Raw genomic sequence first — 20,535 nt, 5'->3', positions numbered from 1 at the left:
TACCTTTTTCAAAGCTTTATTTAAAATTCCCCAGGATTTTGTGCTCACAAATGCATTTTACTGTTTTGCCTGACAAATCTAATTGCCCCACGAAATCTGCATAGCCTGCCGTACTTTTTGCTGCCTGGCACACCTTTCCTTCATCCTTTTCAAGTCTTTTCTGAATACATTTTTGAAAGCAACCCGAAATTTTGTCCACTCAATTACAGGTTTGTCAAATAAGAGGTTTCTGTAGAGACGAGATCCATTATTACTGCAGCTGTCTTCCTCACAAGGTAGTGGGTAGACTTGAAAGGCAGAAAGAAATAAAAAGGGGGAGAAAAAGAAGAAGAAAAGGCCACCACCACTGTTCTCTAACATCACAGAACATCCTTTGCCATTGTTAGCTTATCACAAAAGAGAAAAATAGCCCTGACTTCACACATAACCCAGTGAAGCTGGAGCTATGAGGTATGGCTATGGGTAAATCCACCCATGATGAGTTCAGTAAAAGAGCGGCTGCTGGTGTTCACCGTAATAAAAGAAGGGAATGGTCGCACAGAGGATTTGGGTCTGAGCTGGTTTCCCTCCCAGTAGCCACAGACATAGCAGCGTTTGCAAGATCAGATCCCACAGTACTTTTCTAAACCAGACCTACAAGACACAGGAAAGTCTTAAAAAGAAATCCACAGCTCCCAAACAGTGGAAAATATTCATCTGCTTATTAACATCTCGACTTCCCCTTAGCGGAGTGCGACAGACTTTCAATCAATTTCACAAACAAACCCACAAGGTTTCCCCCTTTCTTTCCCCGCACTCTACTCTTCTCCCAGCCTGGCCTTTGTGAGCCCTGATAGAAGAGGTTCGCTTCATCCATTTACAAACGCTATCACAATTAAGTCAATTTTTTTGCTTTTAAAAGAAAGTCTCACAAAACAAACAAGTGGCATTAACTACTACAAAATGTTATGAGCCTTTAAAAAATGTATTATGGCATCTTGTCACACTGAGTAATTTTTATTACAAGAGCAATTTTCTTTAATGAAAGTTGTTAGGTGAGTTGGATAGAATCCAATGGCTGTGCCTATTCTGGGCAAAGCGATACAGCCCAAGCACATAAATGAAAGTAAGTTTATCTGTAGATTAAAAACTAGGCTGATAGCTTAATAACACACTTTGCAATAAACTTGATATACGGTGTATACATTAACAGTACCAGTCAAGAACTACTTCAACTGCCATCAGCCAAGAAATATTGTCGTCTTTATTTTGAACTGTAAATATAACTCTGTGCTAAGAAAGAAGCTTCAACAGTAAGAAGGGGGACAAGGACAGAGAAGCCCAAGGATTCTTTTTGATACTTTAGAGGGGTAAATATATATGAAAACGGGCAACTGAAGTATCTGCAGCACAGGACCAGCTGAAATGGCACTGAAGTCCTGGGCTCCACAGGATTAAATTGTTCAAACAAAGCAAAAGTTGATGTATGTCTTGATGCGTCCTCTCATTGCAAACCATGCAGCCTGACTCTGTACAGCACGCCTGGGTCCCCCACACTGCTTTTGCTTCCTGGTGGCTGTCACATTCTCATAGATGCTTGTACAAAACCACCAATGGGTCTGTGGTTTATTTTGACTTGCTTAGTCTTGGACCACAGTTATATTCCCACAAACATCACTGAAATGATTCAACAGTCCTCAAGTTTATGTCTTTTAACATCATTTTGCCCTCAAGTTAAACTATTTCTCTGTAGAGCTGCAGGCCACTGCACTGCCACAGCTAACAGAGGAAGTCTCACTTCTTTTCTGTTCTTTCTGCTCTCCCAAATCGCACTCCATGACCCAAACACCCACTTAGAAGCAATTGCATATGGGGTGCTCACCTTCCCAACAGACAGCCACAAACCCCACAGCTGTACACAGCTCTGTGCACATCACTCACTGGGCAGACTGGATGCACATGGCACAGGAGGAGAGAACTAACTGGAGGATCTGCAGAGCTTCCTTTTAGCCAAACAGGGCTGGCTCTTCTTTCCTGGAGGTTATTCTGAATAGTTTCCAAACACTAGAAGTGTAACTTTTTGCCTGGCATTTGCTTACTGGTTATCCTATCTCTACCCCCCTACAGGCAGACGCGCTCATTTAAGATTACAAATGAGCCCATTCATCTTTTCTAAGATACTCGGGCCTAACGTGCTGTTTAACAATTTAAGAATGAATTATACTTCCTCCCAAATCTATCACAACATGCAAGCCAGGCCTCCCCCAGAATAGAAAGCTCTACATCATTGAAATTAACTTTTCTCCCTGTTTTGGTACAGATGAGTAATCCTTTTAAGTAGCAAAATGTGCTGTTATCCAAACAGGCAGCACTTACACTGGTTTTAATTTTCCTTCAATGTTTTCAGCCTCTGATCAGTGAAGTTTGGGAGGATAATAAACATTTAATAGATTACACTGTGAAAAATCAGTCCCAATAATAGCAACTGATTAAGCTGATCACAGCCTTCCGAGCAGAATCTGCTTATAAGCAAAGAAGAAAAGGCCTGGGAAGAGAGAAAATTAATATCTGTTGCTTGCCTGATTACAGTTCTGTGGTGGGCTGCCTTAAATGCCAGATAGCTGTGCAAAGCAGTGCAGCTCCACAGCCCCTCTTGTATCAGTGCTGGGGCTCAGCACTGGGGGAAATAGTTCTGAGTAAAAAACCAAGAGCTGAAGCTATAGCACCTCACTTGCTAATACATCTTTCCCAAGGGAAACAGTCAGCCATTTTCATTAGTTTACTCTTCTTCTTTCCAGTTCCTAATTAAATATGATTCAAAATTAAAGAACTCAGGTGCTGTTCTTTTTTCCTCCTTCTTTGACTATATTTGATCTAAAGAGGTGATTTCATGACTAATTTCCGTGTTGTTTGCTTTTGACATCAGAGAATATTTTGCTGACATACACACTAGATAGCTGTATTTTTGGGCTATGTAGCTTTTGTAGCTGCTGGAACAGGAGTGAACTCTTTGCAGCACACTTAATATTCAGCTCAAGATAAACGTAGCCATGGTGACGAGCAGGCAGGGCATTACTGTCCCAAATGCTGCCTTTAAAGTGGGGAATCTGTGCCCTCAATCTTAATCAAAACCACTTCTTTGGCCTTATCTAGTTGCTTACCCAAGGGAACGTCCACACTCCTGCTCAGTGCTAATGTACTTTCACTAAATTGATAAACACTGCATGGGCAGAGGAAAACGTTAAAAATCACTAAGACAGGCCATCACACCATTGGCATCACCACTCCCAGCAGAGGCTCATGGATGCACCTCTTCCTGGTTCACAGTCCTACAAACAGATGCACACAGAATGAGTGAAAGCGAGCTGCTGTGCTAGAACTGCTTCTACACTTGGTCAGCTTATCAGTGTACTTTCACTGTGGGTAGTGACGTACAGAGTAAAGTATCATAACTAGAGCCTAAAACCTATGACCAATACCAAAATAACCCACCCAACTTGCCATCAGCTGGAGAAATGCATGTGGGCTTTTAATACAAGTGTTAAGACATTGCATGCTGAAACATTTTGGAACAAATCAGAGCTGTGAGATTTAAGTCTTAGAAGTTACTGAATTTTGCCAGGAAAAAAAAAAGCCAGCGCAAACCCAAAAGACAACAAACCAGCTGGTCCTCAGAGATTCAGCTCTGCCTTTATCAGCAACATTCATCTGAAAAAGTTCTTGGCCTGAAAGTATTTGCTCTGTGCGAAACAACAAAAAAGGAAAGATTCCAGAAATTGCAAGAATTCACAGAAAACTCTATTATGGATTTCTGTCTGTTAGAGATGATGCTGTTAGGTCCAAGATGCAACCCACTTGATAGTGGTTTGGTAGGACTGTATTCCTTTGGAGTCCAAAGGCTTTGCTCTCAGGTGTCTCTGTGAGGCAGGGTAACAATGAAGGCTAAAATGAGCAGCACAGACCTACAAATGTTGTACTTCAGGTCTGCAGCCAAACAGAATATTGAAAAACATAACCCTTCATTCCTACAATAACACTCATTAATAACAAACAATGACAAAGCGAAATGTTTGCGCTGCAGTCTGTATGCCAGAGAACAATAAATGAAATCTCTGGCAAACAGAAGAAGTCAGCAATATGGCTGTGGGAGAAAGTACACAAATATTTGACTTGCAGTAACAAACCCCCAGCATGTCAGAAGTACATTCTACAAACTCAACGCTTCACTCTTTTCTTCCAGATCCCTTTTCCATCAGTTCCCAATGCTCTTGTTTACTTGATTGGTGCAAAATGCAACTATTAGAGTAAGTTGTTGACATCTGCCAGAAAGGTCAGTATATCTATTAAATCCTGAAGCACAAATCCAGGGCTTCTCACAGCTGCGCTGATACCACAGCAAAAACACCTCATGGAAAATAACCTCACACATTCATTTCAGCTGGATGACATACGGGAAGGGGAAGCACTGATAGATGGAGGAATGCTGCTTGGGCACTGCCCAGCATGGTGAACTACCACACTGCATACGCTTAGCTTGCTGTTAATAAGGCCCTCCTGGCACAAATAGATGCTGAGAGAACGCATGCACTGTTTCTTCACTGAAAATACATCACTGCAACTGAAGCTATAGAGGAATAAGTTTCATATTATCCACTTCTATTTCTATATTACAAAAGCGTTGTTTTCCAACTTTCTCAAAGTGCAGAAGTTTCCCCTTTTACTAAAGTCCCTGCATCAGAAGAGCTGCTTTGCCAATACCATCCGAAATGCACACTTCAATAGCAGAAACCATGATTACCAATAGGAGACATCACATAAGAGCACTGGCAGAGGGTGTTCGAATCACATTTCTAATTAACTCCTGTAGAGAAGCGGCTGTAAGGCATTAAAACGCTGATTTGCACTGCTGCTGACACATCTAGATATTTCTGACTCCCGGCAGATGAGGACACACACTTCAAGACATACTTCAAGGTGAGGAGAAGAAAGTTAAATCTGTTTTCTTGCAAACTTCCGCTAACAGCAAACTACACACGCAGGGTTTTGTAACACAGAGCAGTGCAGTTGGATTTATTTAATGAGCTGTAATGGAAAGCCTGCTCCTCAATTATTTTTGCTGAACTTCGGTTTACCAGCCATCCTTCGCTACACAATAATTAGCTCACAAGGAGGTCACAGTCAACTGGACCCTTTCAATCTACCTCATCTTCTTTCCAGAAGGATCCTTCAGCAGCAGCAACTGATCTCAAAGCAATAAATACAAGAAGATGAAAAGTAAACTAGTTAGTTAATTTAGGCTGCCACTTAAAAAGCACAAGGAAACAACTACAAGGGGCTCTCAAGTTCTTTACAGCTCTAGAGAATACGCTTTAATACTCTCCAGCCATTGCTTAATGAACGCCACAGTTTTTTTTGTAGCCCTTTATGAAGTTACACACAAGAAGAGAAATGGTGCTTAACAACATTAAAAATGATTATTCAGACATGAAAAAATTAGAAAACTGAATCCCATCCACATCTCACTATGGATCCAAAGAAAGCTGTTACTTCGCCCATCTGATGTATCCCACAGCCACAATACATGGCCAGAAGTAGAGGATAAAAACTACTCTTTTTCTTTCATTAACAAAACCAGACCATCTGCACCAGGCTTTATGCAATTATCAAATACAACAATAGTGCTCACTATCAAATACAACACTGTGTAGTCCACAGACTCACTGCAATGGTACAAATGCTCAGCAGTGGTAGCTCTAATTCACACAGGAGTTTTGGTTACAAACATCTCGTGCAGACTGTGGGTGACAACCACTCAAGAGCCCGAATCCTCTTTTGCTTTTAATATTTGTGCCACTATCTCTATGAGTGCTACTCACAAACTCAAGTCACGTCCTACCTGGAAAAACCACACGGGTATTAGTGACAGCCTTAGAACTTGGCCACAGTCGGAGGGCTGCTTACACTGTGATGTTCTGCACTGGTGTTAAACCACAGGACAAGTGAGCATGCTCACACAAAAAGCATCAGAAACAAGCTGAGCAGATTTGTGATAAACCTTTTATTCCAATGAAAGAATGAAGTTTGTTTTCCCTCAGACTTCCAAGCCTCTACACCTATAAGGACCAACCTGGCACCACTTACCCAAGGGGAGATTCTCACTGACAGCCATTTTCAAAGCAGTTCTAAAAATCTAAGCAAATCTGAGATGATTTGCAATGAATGCTAAGGGTGAGAACTTAATTTACAAAAACAATCCTTCTCTAAGTTGTTTGAGACTACAGGTAATCACAACTTCTACTTAACTTCAAAGAAACACTTAACAAAAGGTTGTGGAAAATCAGTTGCCTAAGAAAAGTTTGTTGTTTCCCGCCTCCCCCTCAATACTTGAAGGTTAAAAGCTTTAAAAGAATCATATTCAAAATTCAGTAAGAAAAGCTGTCATCACTTTGCCCTAAGTACAATCACTATTCCAGAGATGTACTCACTAGATGCACTTTCGTGCATTTAAGAGGAAAAAAATGACTTTTACAATGCATGTGCCTAAAGATGAAAAGATAATCTCTTTAGCTGCATAAATCCTTTACTGTTCCATTTAAAGATCAAGAAGAATTCAGGTTTTAAACCCTTTCCTTTATTTCAGATGCTAAGAGCATGATTTCTTTCAATTAAAGCCTGGCGGATACGGTTAATGGAACAGAGTTGTATTTGCTACATACCTGATGCTGCACCAAACGACACATTAATCACCCCTTGCCTGTTCCTTTCAATACGCTTTGCTTAGTGACTTATGCCCTTCAGGCCAGCATGCGGCTCAGCCAAGTAGCCTTACCCACAATTGTTTTTCCATTCAGATTATCCCATGTGGCTACCCCCAGAATTACTCGCTCTGCAATATGAGGAGAGATTTAAAAAGTCACAGGGATTTATCTGTAAAAGGGAAAAAGGAGATTTGGCTGTGCCTGCCTCTGGCACTCAGGGAACAGATAAGCTCCCAGACTCCCAATGGTAAACTTTCAAGCAAGCTAAAGAAGAGTGTGGGCCAGCAAAACAGGGAAAGACAACCAACCCTACAGGTAGAAAGGACAAACAGAATGGAAAAAGGCAATCAAAGCCAAAGGCTTTGGTAGAGGTAAAAACAGATGGCACTGCTAACACAAAACAATGCTTGGACTCCATTACTGGTAGCACTAGAAGTCCTGTGCTGCTGCTTTCCAGAACCAAGCAGTGCTCACGGGCTGCATTCTGGACTCACAGCACTTTGTGGTGTCTTTCCAATGTCAAACTGCAGTTCTAATGCTTATTGCATAAAATCCTGCTGAAATGAAACCCACAACTAAGCAAAAAACAGCAAGTACAGATGGGGAAAGAAAAATTAAAAATGGATGAACAAAGACGTCCAGGACTTCTAAACAGTTCTCAAAAAATACAGCTGAAGGAAACAGGGCAGTGGTGAAAGGAAGGCAAAGCTGTAACCTGGAACCTCCCTAATGACTTCCCAAGGGAATATAACATCCCATGCACCCTGCTTATAAAGATAATGTTCTCAAAATGAAATACGTCTGTATGTGCGCACTACCTCCTAAAATACAGTTGTTGGGGTATTTTTTAAAAGCTAGAGTCAGAAGGTTGATTTTGAAAACATCATTGTCATTCCGCATTACACACATTAAATTCAGCTGAAATTGTTACTGCCTTTCAGTCCCAGGAGCAGATTTTGACTGGTTACAGCAAGGAGGATGTTAAGCCTTTCTGCATTGCCACAGTACACACGTACAGTGCTGTGAGGCAGACAGCCCAGAGCTGAGTTAACACTTCCAGAGCAATCCTGATGTTTGGAGACTGCAGTATTTTCAGTGCTGCCACATTCAACTTCACTGCTGTATCAACACAGTGCTTTGCATATAATGCACGCCTTCGAGATGACTGATGTGCGGTTCTCATCCTTCAACAAGGGACAACACTTGTTCTAAAACACTGTCATTTATACAAAAGTAGTCTTAAAAATGAGTAAGAATGAGCTGTCAGGCACTATGCAAATAACCGAACAGTAGAATGTGATGCATATGAAATATAAGCACTTAGTCACAACCACTGATTTGTGTCAAGCTAAACCGTAAAATAGGATACATCCAAAGCACTTCTGAACCACCTGTGTGGTGTGCAGATCGTCTTCTGCACATAGCGAACCCCAAGTGCATGGCGAGATGCTTCTTGTAGATGACAGTCAGCATTTGTCACCACCTCCCAGCACACAGGGAGTTTATGATGACTCAAATAATTTAAAATTTTGAATTGCTATAAAGGGTGAAAAGGTACAAACACGACTTTCTTATGTTAAAGGAAAGTCAGTTTGTACCAAATAATCATACTAATGCAGACAATGTCATCAGTTCTCAGAGATGCGAGGCTCCCCTCTTGTGTCTTTTGGTGACTCAAGAAGGCAGCTGAGGCACACGGGCATTTAATGTGCTTGTGCAGCCCATTCTGTTAGGCCTACTCTCCCAGTACCTTTGGGTTCCCTCATTTTGAAGATTTTCTTACCTATAAAAAAGGCAAATTGGTTTCAGTGTTGCCTTTCAAATTGTCCTAGTGGGCTAATGGATGAAATACCATCAGTTCATTCAACTTCACTGAACATCTTCATCCACAACCTCAATAAAATAAGAGAGATTATGGAGCCTCTGTCCCTGAAGATTTTCCATACGTAAAAACTTGAACAATCTGCTGCAGCTGAGCACCAGGGAGGCAGGTGAGATGATCTCCAGTGCTACTGTGAGAGTCCCAGTCTAGCCTCCATCTCAAAGCCATCTCTTCTCCAAAACAGTCATGAGAGAGGAGGGTTTGACTTCAGCCTTTCACCCAGTGTTAGAGTAATACCTGATGTTCTACTGTTGCAGAGAACTACTAAATATGTATTAGGTGCAAGTCAGAGAACATTTAGACAAGCATCCTGCAAAGAGAAAACTCACCAGGCTCTGCCCTCTCTTCTTTTTTGCTGAAGACTGTTCATTCATGTATTGAGAGACATTTGCTCCACATTTGCAAGCTGCAAGGATTAGATGGGAGATCAACAACCCATTTTGCACAAGGCAGACACTTGAGATGAACAGCTTGATTTCTCACAACCGTAGATTCAAATTGTTCACCAAAGAACTAAAGCAGCCCCTGAAGCATCACAAACTGCCTGCCTGCTATTCATTGCCCACTAGCAATAATAAAAGGCTAGAGTCAATACAAACTGACCTGCATTTCAACTTCTCTTCCCCTCCTCCCATTGCTATGATATAATGGAACTCACACACTACTCAACAGCACTATAATTAAATAATCAAAATCAAACAAGTTTCACATCTGACAGTCCCCAGGAGAATGCCAATATACATACAAAAAGCATTTTAGTTTACTTAGTGCAATTCTGGTAACAACAAGCTCAGAGGGATATAATTAGTACCCTGCAAGCCAGCATATGAAAAGCCTTCATTTAACTGAGCTCAACACTGAAGAATGGCTATAGAAATGAAACGTGAAGCCACAAATCCACATAGAACTGCCACAGCTAACCATTTTTATGATCAAGAATCATTTTTTTTTGTATATACTGCATTTCTGATTTCTACTTATCCAAAAGGGTGCTATTCTGGATCACCCTGATCCAGCTGAGGTCAGTCCGTGGGTCTTTAGCAGCTCTCAGCAGGATGCAGAAAGAGGCAGACAGTGTCAGGCAGGCTCATTCTTCCTCTCCAAAAATAGGTACTGAATTGGTGCCTCCCTCTGTTCAATATAACCCATACTCTTTTCCACATTTAAACCTTCCCACTGCTTTGAAATGCTTATGGTCAGGAGAATGAACTCCTTATATCCCCACAAAGTTTGTGCAGAAGAAAAGTGCATGCTACTATAGCAGTCTTATTGGGAATGCTAAATTCATATTAGAGACTAATTGCAATAGAAGAAATGGCAGAAATATACCCAGAACATTTACTCTGTTGTGACCAATGGCATTGCTAGAAAGCAAATTCTTTTTGAACCAACACAGCCTAGATTAGGAAGACAAGGGTCTGTCGAACCCTAACAAGAGTCAGGTGTTAAAGAACTGCTGGAGGCAGCACTGCAGTCTGCTGCTCAATGCAAGCTGGGTGCTACTGCAGCACTGCATCAGTATCATAGAACCATAGCACTGTTATGGTTGGAGAAGACCTCTAAGATCATAATCAACCCTTATTAAACTGATCCCACAAACAGTCAGACCTTCCCAGAGCAAAGTGGCTGATATGGGACTCAGCTCTAAGTTTGAAGTAAGACTAGATTTTGATCACTTGCATTGTATGATAGACACCCAAAAATAATTCCATTCAGTAAGCTGCTCCAGCACATTCAGCTTTCTCAAATACAAAGCAAAGGAAATATTTCAAAAACGCAATTGGTTAAGCTTTTGCTGCTTGCTGTTAAGATTTGCTGTCATCAGGACCATCTTTTTTGGCTGAAAAATGTTTATTGTTAAAGGTCACAGAGTTGTGCCTCAAACAAATTAAGAAATAAATGGCTGTTGACACTTCTAGAAGATGATTCATCTGCCCAAGAGATCCAGTAATGAAAGCAGCACAGCTGCCTCTCAGGTATGCAGCAGAACACAGCATCCACCAACTAACCCAGAAATCCATCTTCACTCTCCTGTCACTTTGTTAGATAACTTCTCAACTCTCTTCATAACCGAACCAAAAATGTCTTGCTTGAAAACAGATGAAAAACTTACAAAAGTAACATCAGACAAAATCACGAGCTTAGCAGCCAGGTTTCCATATCAATTCTTTAACTATTATTAGTTAAGCCCTTTTTACTCTTCTGGTGAGTCTCCAGGTATGAGAGCTGATCAGATGCACTGATGAAAGATGCTGATGGACTGGCACTACACAACTGAGTGTAACAGCAGAACAGGAGAGCAACACCATCAGCAGGGCCTCAAGGGCAGCTGGGCAAAATCCAGTGTGTTTAACTCAACACAGGTGAGCACATGAGAAATACTAGTGAGAAGAATATGGTCTCCTAGCTGGAGACAGGTTTTTGTGGGTTAGTCTTTTTAAAGAGTTATTAAGGTGCTAGGTCTTTTTAGAGAGCCCTCAAGTGAAAGGCCACCAGGAGGTACAGCACAGAGCATCAGATATTTCATCTTGTCGGGGTAATTCTCGATAAAAAAAATGATTAAGGTTTTTTTTTCTTTTCATTTCTCACTATTCACTGGAGTTCATTATGACTGTTTACTGATCTCTTTGGGGAAGAAGCTGACATTTACTGTTCTTACTATTGGCTCTCTGATCTCCATCAGGCTCCTAGCTATCACTGTGCCCAGTGGTTCTATAATTTCTGAAGAAAGACTGTTACAAATCTGTGGGAAAAGCAATTGAAAGAGAAGCACAGCATCCCACTCTGCAGACAAAGCAGCGGACCAACCATCTGAGATTTTCAAAGGAAACCGAGAAATCTCTCCTCACTAATAACTGCTCACCGATTCTGTGGCACAGCAGCGATGGTATCATCTGCTCAGAGATGTGGTCTTTATTCTCTGCCCAATTTAATCAGGAGATAAATAACCAGAATTGTGGTCTAACAGTCCAAATCCAAGAACGTGGCCTTCTCAAATACACAATCTGTGAAGTGAAAGATCTCCTGGAGCAGTTCAGTTTGATGTGTTAAATTATCTAAACTCAGACCCTGGGTTGAAGAAAGGTGATTATTTTTCTTTAAACACATACCATGGATAAATTAACAACAAAATTATAACCAGCAGCCTTTCAAATTGAGGCAATGCACTGTGCTAAGTGCTAAGTCATTTAGGACTTAGTGCTCTTGCCTCTTGAAGACTGAGGAACTATTTAAACTCCAGGAGGGATGTGGGAAAGCAACACCGGTGCGGTTAGGGGAGAACAACTGCCTGCTGGAAAAGGAGAAGGAGACAGCAGGAAATGCCACAGTGCAGATACAGACTGACAGCAGGGAAGGAAAAATGTTTCATCCTAACCAGTAATTGTCCCAACACGGATAGATCAACTGAGCTAGCAGGAAAACATTGGTTTCAGAAAGGCTTTTATTAGCATGCTGTCTGTGTCTCGTTCTCTTTCCTTTACAATTCACCTCACTGTCCAACACCAGCAGTCTTTTGTACCCATCTGTAAATAGCTGCTGCACAAATTAATCTCAGCCATTTCTTTGTATGAAAGATGGATGACTGACGGAGAGGAGCTAGCAGAGGCAGGTGGAACAGAACAAAGGCAAGCCGGACAAACAGCACACGTGTGGTCTGTTGGGGAGCAGAAATGAGAGAGCCAGAGAAGTGCTCTGTCAGCTGCTCAGATGGGCACTTCTAGAGAACAAGGAAAACAGATACACAGGAAAACAGATTTCATTACTTCCACTTCTCCCATAAGAAATGTGTTTGTACAACTCAGCTGTGGTTACTGCATGAGCTTTACTAATTTGCTTCTAGACCAAGTAGCAATAAAGAGACCTTGTTGGGAGGGTATTTTTCCTCCGGCTTAGTTTGAAAATCCTCTGAAGAAATACTTAATTCATATAACTGATTGATTTGTTCAAATCAGCACGCCTTGCTTGCAAACTAATTAGAGACGTAGTTTAGAACAAATACTGCAGCTATCAGGTAGTGCTTATTTCAAAGTCAATATAGGTCAGAACACAAAATACTCACTAGCTTGTTCCCAAGCTCATTTTTGGAATTTCCTATGTGTCAGAATCTTGAAGCTGTATCCTTTCACGTCCCTACAGCGAGTTCTTTTTGATTAGTTGCATAATCTCAGGAGCAGGACTCAAGCGCTGCAGCCCGTAAAGAATCTAAACAGTCAGAGTAATTTTAATGGAGAAAACAGAGTTGCTGGATCTGATAATAATTCTTTAAAAATCACTGTACCCTCCTTAACACAGGAGGGCCAGCTGCGTCACAGGGCTTCCAAATTCCACGTGTTCTCAACATAGCAACGTCTAGAGGACAAAGACATTCATTCCTCATGTTTGATTGCTTTTTTCCCCCACCTTAGCAGTAGTGCATGCTGCACATGTTTTGCTTTAATACATAAATTAATTTAAATCACACAGCACATAAATGATTCAGAGAGAAAAGGTATCTTGCCTTTCTGCTGAAGATTAACTACATTCAGCAACTACACGTATACACTGCTATGACAATTAACAACAGCTCTTCTATTTATGGTAATTTCGCATGCCCAAGATTATATGTATTCACACGTAATACTTGAATCCAATCCAAAACAAATGCTTTTTTCTTAACAGTACTCTCCCTTTTTCGCACTGCATGTCAGCAAGGGAAAGCAGTCAGGGCTTCAGATGCTGCAGATTTACTTTCCAGGGGTACAATACTCGGGGGAAAAAAGCCAGCAATCATCAATAGTCCAAAGTAGAGACCTTTTATCAAGGCTTCTCTCATTTTCTGAGTCTAGAAGAAAATGCAAGACCTGAGGAGTGAGCTGTTTCCCTTCACTCCTTTTGTTTTGATCGTTTGGTTTTAATTGCCTGGTTCCTTCATATTGTCCAAAATGCAGGACAGCCCTTGTCAGGAGTTAAAATAGTACAAAGTGAACTTGAGACATGATTATTTTGCTGGACTTTTGGACTTTCAGGTACATTGGAGCAAGATTTACCTGAGCTCTGCTCTTGGCAAGGAAGAAGTCACTCAGTCACCTTAATTATACAAATATTTGCAAGTTCGTTGATCCCTTTGGCTGATAAGCATAGGCAGATATTAACAGATGGAGATGCTACATGCAAATTCTCATACCTCTGTCACTGAAGTCATCCACCAGCACTATCTCTGCTATCAGCTCAGGAGGGGAGCGGTTCAGAACGCTGTGCACTGTCCGGAGGAGGGAGGACCATCCTTCATTGTGGAATGGGATTATCACACTGGTGTTCGGCAGCTTCTCCAGGTACAGCTTATTCTTGCAGCTGGATAAAGAACAAGGTCAGAAGGCAGTGCCAAAAAACACCAGCACTTCCATATCAATTGCTATCAAGCAACTCAGTTCATCCTCTATTCCCCAAAATGATGCAAGGTGCCAGAAAAAGGACTTCTTCAATACAGAGTTGACCCATTCCAGTTTGCCTTGCCAAAAAAACCCATTCCTTATGAAACAGCAACTGTTAATGGCCAGTAAGTGATATTTAGCAACGCAGAAAGTCAAAGGAATCTGTTAGGTATTGAAACTGCTTTTAAAGGAAATTCCCATTACAGCTTTGGTGCAGCAGTCTGCAATACTTCTTTTTTTCCAGTTCTCACACCTCAAAGATCATTAGGAAGAGGATTTTCTGAAGTTATTCCAGGAGTTGAATGCGTCTGTTTTAAGCTCTTTTAATACACTGGTTTAACATATTTAATCCCACATTTCAGAGAAGCAAATAATTCTAATCACACATATAACATCATCCAAAAATTTAAAATGGAATGTAAAGAAATTAAGGACCTTGTCTAACAGCTCCTTCCCTAAAGAGCTGTAGAAATTGAAGACGTTATGAACAATAGATGGAAGAGACAGGATAACCACATGAAAAGAACTGGTCGATAAATAAACCCACTTCCCTCAGTAATAGATCAATCTCCAACTTCTACACAAGGCTTTCTTTGTCATCCTGGGTAAATTATTCAAATGCTATTTTTCTTAAATAGCCAGTCTTGTTTTAGGAGTTCTAATTTGACGCTCAGTTCAGCCGATCAAAGCCAAGAAAGCTGGGCTTTGAATTCAAAGCACTGCAGAACTTGGATAGAATCAGAGACTCAGGTCTAAAGAGCCTCCACAGATCTCCTGGCTTTAAGGGCACTGCCCCAGACCATTAGTCTCCCTTAAGACTGAAATAGGCGTAATGCTTTCTTGTCTTGTGGGATTGTTTTCAAGAGAGCCTCACGAAAAACATCCAGACAACAGCAGTAAGTGCAGAGTTTATTTGCCGGCAGGTGTGGCCCTCTGAGTGGAGTTTGAACCTTGCTGAACAGGTGAGGCATAAGGCCATTTGATGAACAACTGTAGTTAAAATTACCCAGCAGCCGTTCACTAGGGGACAAATTTATTCCATTCTCAGAACCCCACATGTCCAGCGCACAACAGATAGAGGTGAGAGCATGAACAGAGTTTTTTAGCACTTAAATGGTAATGCTAGCATGATGGGCTGCCCTCTTCCTGCTAGCAGAGAAGGAAGGCCGTGCTCTATTCCCTGCCCCGCCACATCACTGCCTATTGTGCAGCATGCACTACAGCTGATTTGCACATCAGGCTTTTTGCACATGCACAACAGAGCGCATGCATGCAGGTAGTCCCCTCCCCGTTCCAGGAAGGGCAGATAGGAACAAAAGCAGCTTTGGCAGTGGAAGCTTTCTCCTGGGTGCCTTTCCCAGGGCATGGAGAAGGAGACACCTATGTTATTCAAACTCAATAAATCTGTGGTTACAGGAAGCAACTGTGGTGCCTGCATGAAAGGACAGTAGCTTATTCTAGGTCTAATGAATTGTCTTGGGGAGCTGCCAAGAGCTTGCAGGCTACGGCTGCAATGCACAGATCTAGTATGCAAAATAAAGCTGCATGGACTGCTTTCATCCAGCCCTTGGCAATGCAATCAACCTTCTTCAGAGGTAGCTGCTAGCTATAATTTTGTGACAACATGAAACAAGGTCCCCCAGTTCTCTTCTAACCCTTCCTAAACTGCAATTCTCATTCTCCAACTTTAACAAGTAGAAGCTTTACCTATTAAGTTTAACTATTAAAGAGTTTCTCTCAAGCTATCATATCCACAATTGTTTTACGAGACCTGCAAAATTAGTACTGAGTATTAGAAACCCCAGAGGCACTGAAAGGAAACATTATTGCCCCAGTTCACCTGGTGATTACACTCCCCTTTATCCGAAGGCACATTTCTGAACTTTAAAGTTTCCATTTTCTCTTATCAAACATAAAAGGGAAGGTAAAACAAGTGCTCTGCAGCACAGCTCCTGTCTTTCTATTGCGCTTTTTATGGACTATACCTCAGCTAAACTTCATTATAAATTGCCCTCATCAAGCTCCCAAATAATATGAAACAAAACGTTTCAAGTGTATCTTTTTTTAATGGGCAGGGAATAAACAGACCTTTTCAGCTGTGAATTCCTTTACTGCAGATCTCCATTAAATGCAACCCCATTCCCTGCCCAGCTAATCCTAGCATCCATTACATACATGCTGTTTATCCTCATCTTGAGACCTCTGCAATTATAACTCACCACACTGGGGGGAAAGGATGTGTCAAACATCAAGCAGAACCAGCTGCAGCAGTATCATTAATCACAGCTTAAGTTGTTGGTGACTCAGACACTTCACTTATTAATTTTAACTGGGGACTACAGTCAGAAGTTTTACATTTTAAAAAAGTTTTAATAGCAGAATTAGCAATGAGGAATCAGCAACTCTGTAAAGCACTGGGAAATGTAAGGTAATTTATTAATCTTCAGGTGAGGAAATACTGCATTGTCTACAGCTTAAATCCTCAGGACCATGGCAGCCCCTTTAAATGGCAGCCAGGCACAGCTTAGTTGAGCAATCACAGAATCTTAAACTATTTCCCAGAATTTGAATATTAGCTGACCAACAAACATCTTTATCCAGTCAGTCCGGATGTTTAAATATTTCAGCTGTGTGACTAAAGCATTTATGGAGCTACACTTGCTCCTCTGGTCTGTGGGTACATGCTGAGAAAGGTTGAGCTGCAGGATTTGGTCGGTTCATTGTGACAGCTGAAGAGGCGACCTCTTGAATGCCCTAATACATTTTAAAACCTTATTTTTGGAAATGATACTTCATGAGTAAAGCACATGTTGAATTCATGTTGTTGAATTCAAAACCAGCTTTCCACAAAACTAGCTTTTACCCACTTATCTAAACATGGCTTTCTAATTCAGCAGTGCACACAGCTTAAAACACATCTTGGCTTTGTATCAATAAGGATTAAACAGGTGATTTCAAAGGTCATATTAAAATGGAACTGCTTTTTACACAAGCTCTGGTTAAGTTTTATGAGGAAGATAATGACAAAAACCAACATCTTCACTGGTAGTTGAGTGGAGCTACTCAGGTCTTGTTCTGCTCCTAAAAATTTCACGGTTATTTCCAGCTACTGGCAAATGTAAGAACCACACAGAGTTTACTGACAAAGCCATCACCCAACTACACTTAGGGCACTTGTCAAACAAGTCAGACATTTACATCACTTTCTGCTGCAGAGAGAAACAGTTCTATCCTATTAGTTGCTAAAAATTGTTGGCCATGTCAGTAGGCTCAGGAACTGAGCTGTCATGTTAGAAGAGATGAATGTGGAAGTAGATGCCTCTTCAGTTTGAGGTTCCTTCATTGCAGTGCTTTGCAGGGGAGTGGGACACGATGATCTGCAGAGGTTCCTTCCAACCCCTACAGTTCTGTTGTGATTCTGCAATTTTTATTTATTCTTATTATTTTTTAACTGATTCGTCACCTCCATTTCCCACTGCAATTACTGCACACTGTCCTTTATGAAAGAGACAGCAGGTACCAACAGCACCCTGGCTGTGAAAGACTTGTGCTGGACAAACAAAACAACATAAAAGCCCGGCACACTGCACATGTGGTAAATTAGGGCTTGTAAACTTTCACCTCTGGAAATGCAAACTGTATACTCACTTTGGATGTCTGATGTCGGGAAGGGAACGATTCAGAGAAATTTTATCGCTCACAAAGATATTAAAGCCATTTTCTCTGTATGCCTGGTCCACTCGCTCTGCGTCAGTCATTGGGTAAGGTTTTCCCTGTTCCCCGTTTCCTACAGACAGACAAAGTAAACATGCACTGTTACTATTAATTGGTGCTTAACAGGCCACAGACTAACCCGTGTATCAAAAGGACAGCACTTATCTCAGAGGCCTTTGAAATTCCTCCATTAGTTTTGTGCTGTATGCCATATTTAGCGCTGGGTTAACCTCAGCTGTGCAAAATCATACAAGTTAAAGTCTTGCTTCTGCCATCAGAAACAAATGAAGGGGCTACGGCAACACCAGGAAGGATCTTTATTTTTTCTTTTTTTCCACAGCAGGAAGAATACATATGATGAGGTATTTAAACCAGAGTTGCTTCTTTCTTCAGCACAGATGGATATGTATTTTTAACAAACCTTAGTTCTTGTACAGAGGAGACAGAGCCCTTGCAGACATCAGTGTAAAGATGTAACATTCAATATGGCCCCTTTTATACGATAGAAGATAAAACCCACAATTACAGAATAAAAGTTGAACGTTATGATCTACAACATTTTTCTTACCCCTTTTCTTTTCTGAATATCCCAGGTTTGGAATCACATGATTTTTAATAAGCTTTCAAAAATCAATTCTGCACTTACTCTAAAAGCATCAAGATGTTACCATCATCCTTTCACCTCATAATGATTACTTTGGAGTTAGTGGAGGCTTTAACTGAGATTAACCAACAATAACGGCTGCATCACGCCAACATCATCTCCACTCTGAAGTTCAACATACCAACCCACACTCAGTCTAGCAAATAAAATCCAATTAATTTACGATTTGTATTAAAATATTTATAGTGATCTTACATACCCACACGCTCAAGGTCCCTCCTTATTGCTTCCTTATTATGCCAGTCCTTTTTCCTCTGTCCATCACCAAAGTAAAGGTCTTTCTTTTGCCTCATGTGTGGTGCCTTTTAAAAAGAAGACTGGATATATTATAAAACCCCCCAAACCAATGAAACCTTTCTATTAACAGCCTCCCCCTTCCCGTAAGGGCAGACTATGGATCTCCCTTGAGGTCAGACTCAAAGCAAATCATTTTTAACCTAAATGGGAAGATGGAAAAAGCAAGCTTTACGTGCCTCGGAACAGTACTTTATCTATAGCTGTTAAGTAGGTTGTTTGTTTTTTTCTGGTGCGCCATCATGTATGCAGACCGGTATTCTTAATCAGAGAATCTATTAGAGCTCCCATTTTCATTTTGAAAACATCTAATACATCTTACTTCCTATTTAATTAACAATAAAGCTTTAATGGGTGACCTATTGCAGGATCATTATTAATGAGCACACGACTATACCTGAATAAAATCAAAATAAGATTTAAAAGGTCATTTATTAGGACTCTTGCTGCTCAACTTAAAAGCAAATTTTACATGAGGCATGAGCCTGCGCCAAAAGCAATTAGAGCTGCTCTTTTCATGATGTTGTTCCTGAAATTCAAAAGCAATGGGTGTTTTGGGAACGAGTCAGCAAATGAAAGATGGGGTGAATTCAGAATCAAGCAGGCTATAGTGTGTGGAAAGAAAAATCACCATCTCTCCGTAAGACAGACATCCCCCACAAACCAAGGGAAATATATACATGTTAAATAGGGTTTAAGGTTAAAAAGAGAACATCTCTAAGAGTGGGTTTTCAATTACATTCTAATATGCTGCTAATTACAAATACAAGTCATTTGTAGCATCTTTTCTGAGGAAGTAGTTGGATTTTATCTTTTTTTTTTTTTTTAATTTAATTATTTTAATTAATTTAACTTTCTAATTTCTCTGGAACTGTAAAGTAAGCTCCACACACTACAATGTCCCAGAAAGCATAAGCTACAGAGCTAAGCAATGCGCAGAGACCATGAGGCTTCAGATCTCCCCTTAATGGATCAGCCCAACTAAACCACCACCAGATCAAGCAGAAGTTGCCACAGTAACTTTGCAGGGCTATCAGATGTCTTTGGCATTTAATACACACATTTCATTTGCTTTAAGAGTTAATTTGCAAACTACTCTTAAACTTAAGTTTCTGATGGGAAAATAGGGTGTCTGGACATTTTCCTTGCTATTTCAAGGTATGCAAGGCTTCAGACACACAGAGCGCACCTCACTGCAGTCTGACTGCTGAGCTCTGGGAGCCTTGCTGTGAAGCCTTAATGGATTATCCCCATAGGAACAGCCCTTTCCTACACTTTTCTACACTTGCCAGCACTTTTCCCACTCCAGCTCAGTGCCCAGTGTGTTAACTTACAAAACCGCCAGTGAAGACAGGTTTAAGGTAAGATGTCAGCATAAACTACAGAGGCTGAACATGGGTGTCTGCTCTGGGTACTTCCTTATGGGTGGTTATCCTTAGCAGAGGAAGGGTACCAACAGTATGAGCTATGCTGGTGGTATCATCAGACTAAGGGTAATAAATGAGAGGTCTGCGAGTAACAGAGCTTGATCTGACTGAGAGATGCCCTATGAACTACTAAAACTTACTTGGTATTTTATTTTCCATGCAAAAGACTTAAAATCTAGATTTTTTCGATGTAGGAACATATTATGATTTATACTCAATTGCTCAACTTATCTGGCAAGACATTTTGCATACCTGGCAGAAGTCAAGTTTGATTCACGAAAGCAGACACTCGGTTACACATGCCAATCAATTAATACCAAAACTCAAGAGTATTCCCCTTCCTGCTGTCTGCAATTCAGATTTACTTCCCCTGCGGGAGAGCTGAGGGGCACTCAATCAAGAAGGA

General features: G+C 41.0%; 1 protein-coding gene across 4 annotated transcripts in view; it reads right to left on the bottom strand.

Moving 5' to 3' along the window:
• The window catches only part of GALNT10 (polypeptide N-acetylgalactosaminyltransferase 10), a 78,419-nt gene that overhangs the window by 21,795 nt on the left and 36,089 nt on the right, over positions 1–20,535 (bottom strand). For all 4 annotated transcript variants that reach the window (XR_014935415.1, XR_014935416.1, XM_015875854.3 and 1 more), the window contains exons 2-4: positions 18,608–18,710; positions 17,679–17,817; positions 13,784–13,950 (exon numbers count right to left, since the gene is read on the bottom strand). Coding sequence is in view for 2 of the 4 variants with exons in the window: in XM_015875854.3 (XP_015731340.2) it covers positions 13,784–13,950; positions 17,679–17,817; positions 18,608–18,710 (409 nt within the window). In the remaining 2 variants the exon portion in view is untranslated. The remainder of the gene's footprint in view (positions 1–13,783; positions 13,951–17,678; positions 17,818–18,607; positions 18,711–20,535) is intronic.

Source organism: Coturnix japonica, chromosome 18, assembly GCF_054131305.1.
Source record: "Coturnix japonica strain WE chromosome 18, WE-NBRP24, whole genome shotgun sequence".
NCBI classification, from domain to species: Eukaryota; Metazoa; Chordata; class Aves; order Galliformes; family Phasianidae; genus Coturnix; species Coturnix japonica.
The sequence above is the reverse complement of the archived record's forward strand: the minus strand, read 5'-3'. Positions and strand labels throughout refer to the sequence as shown.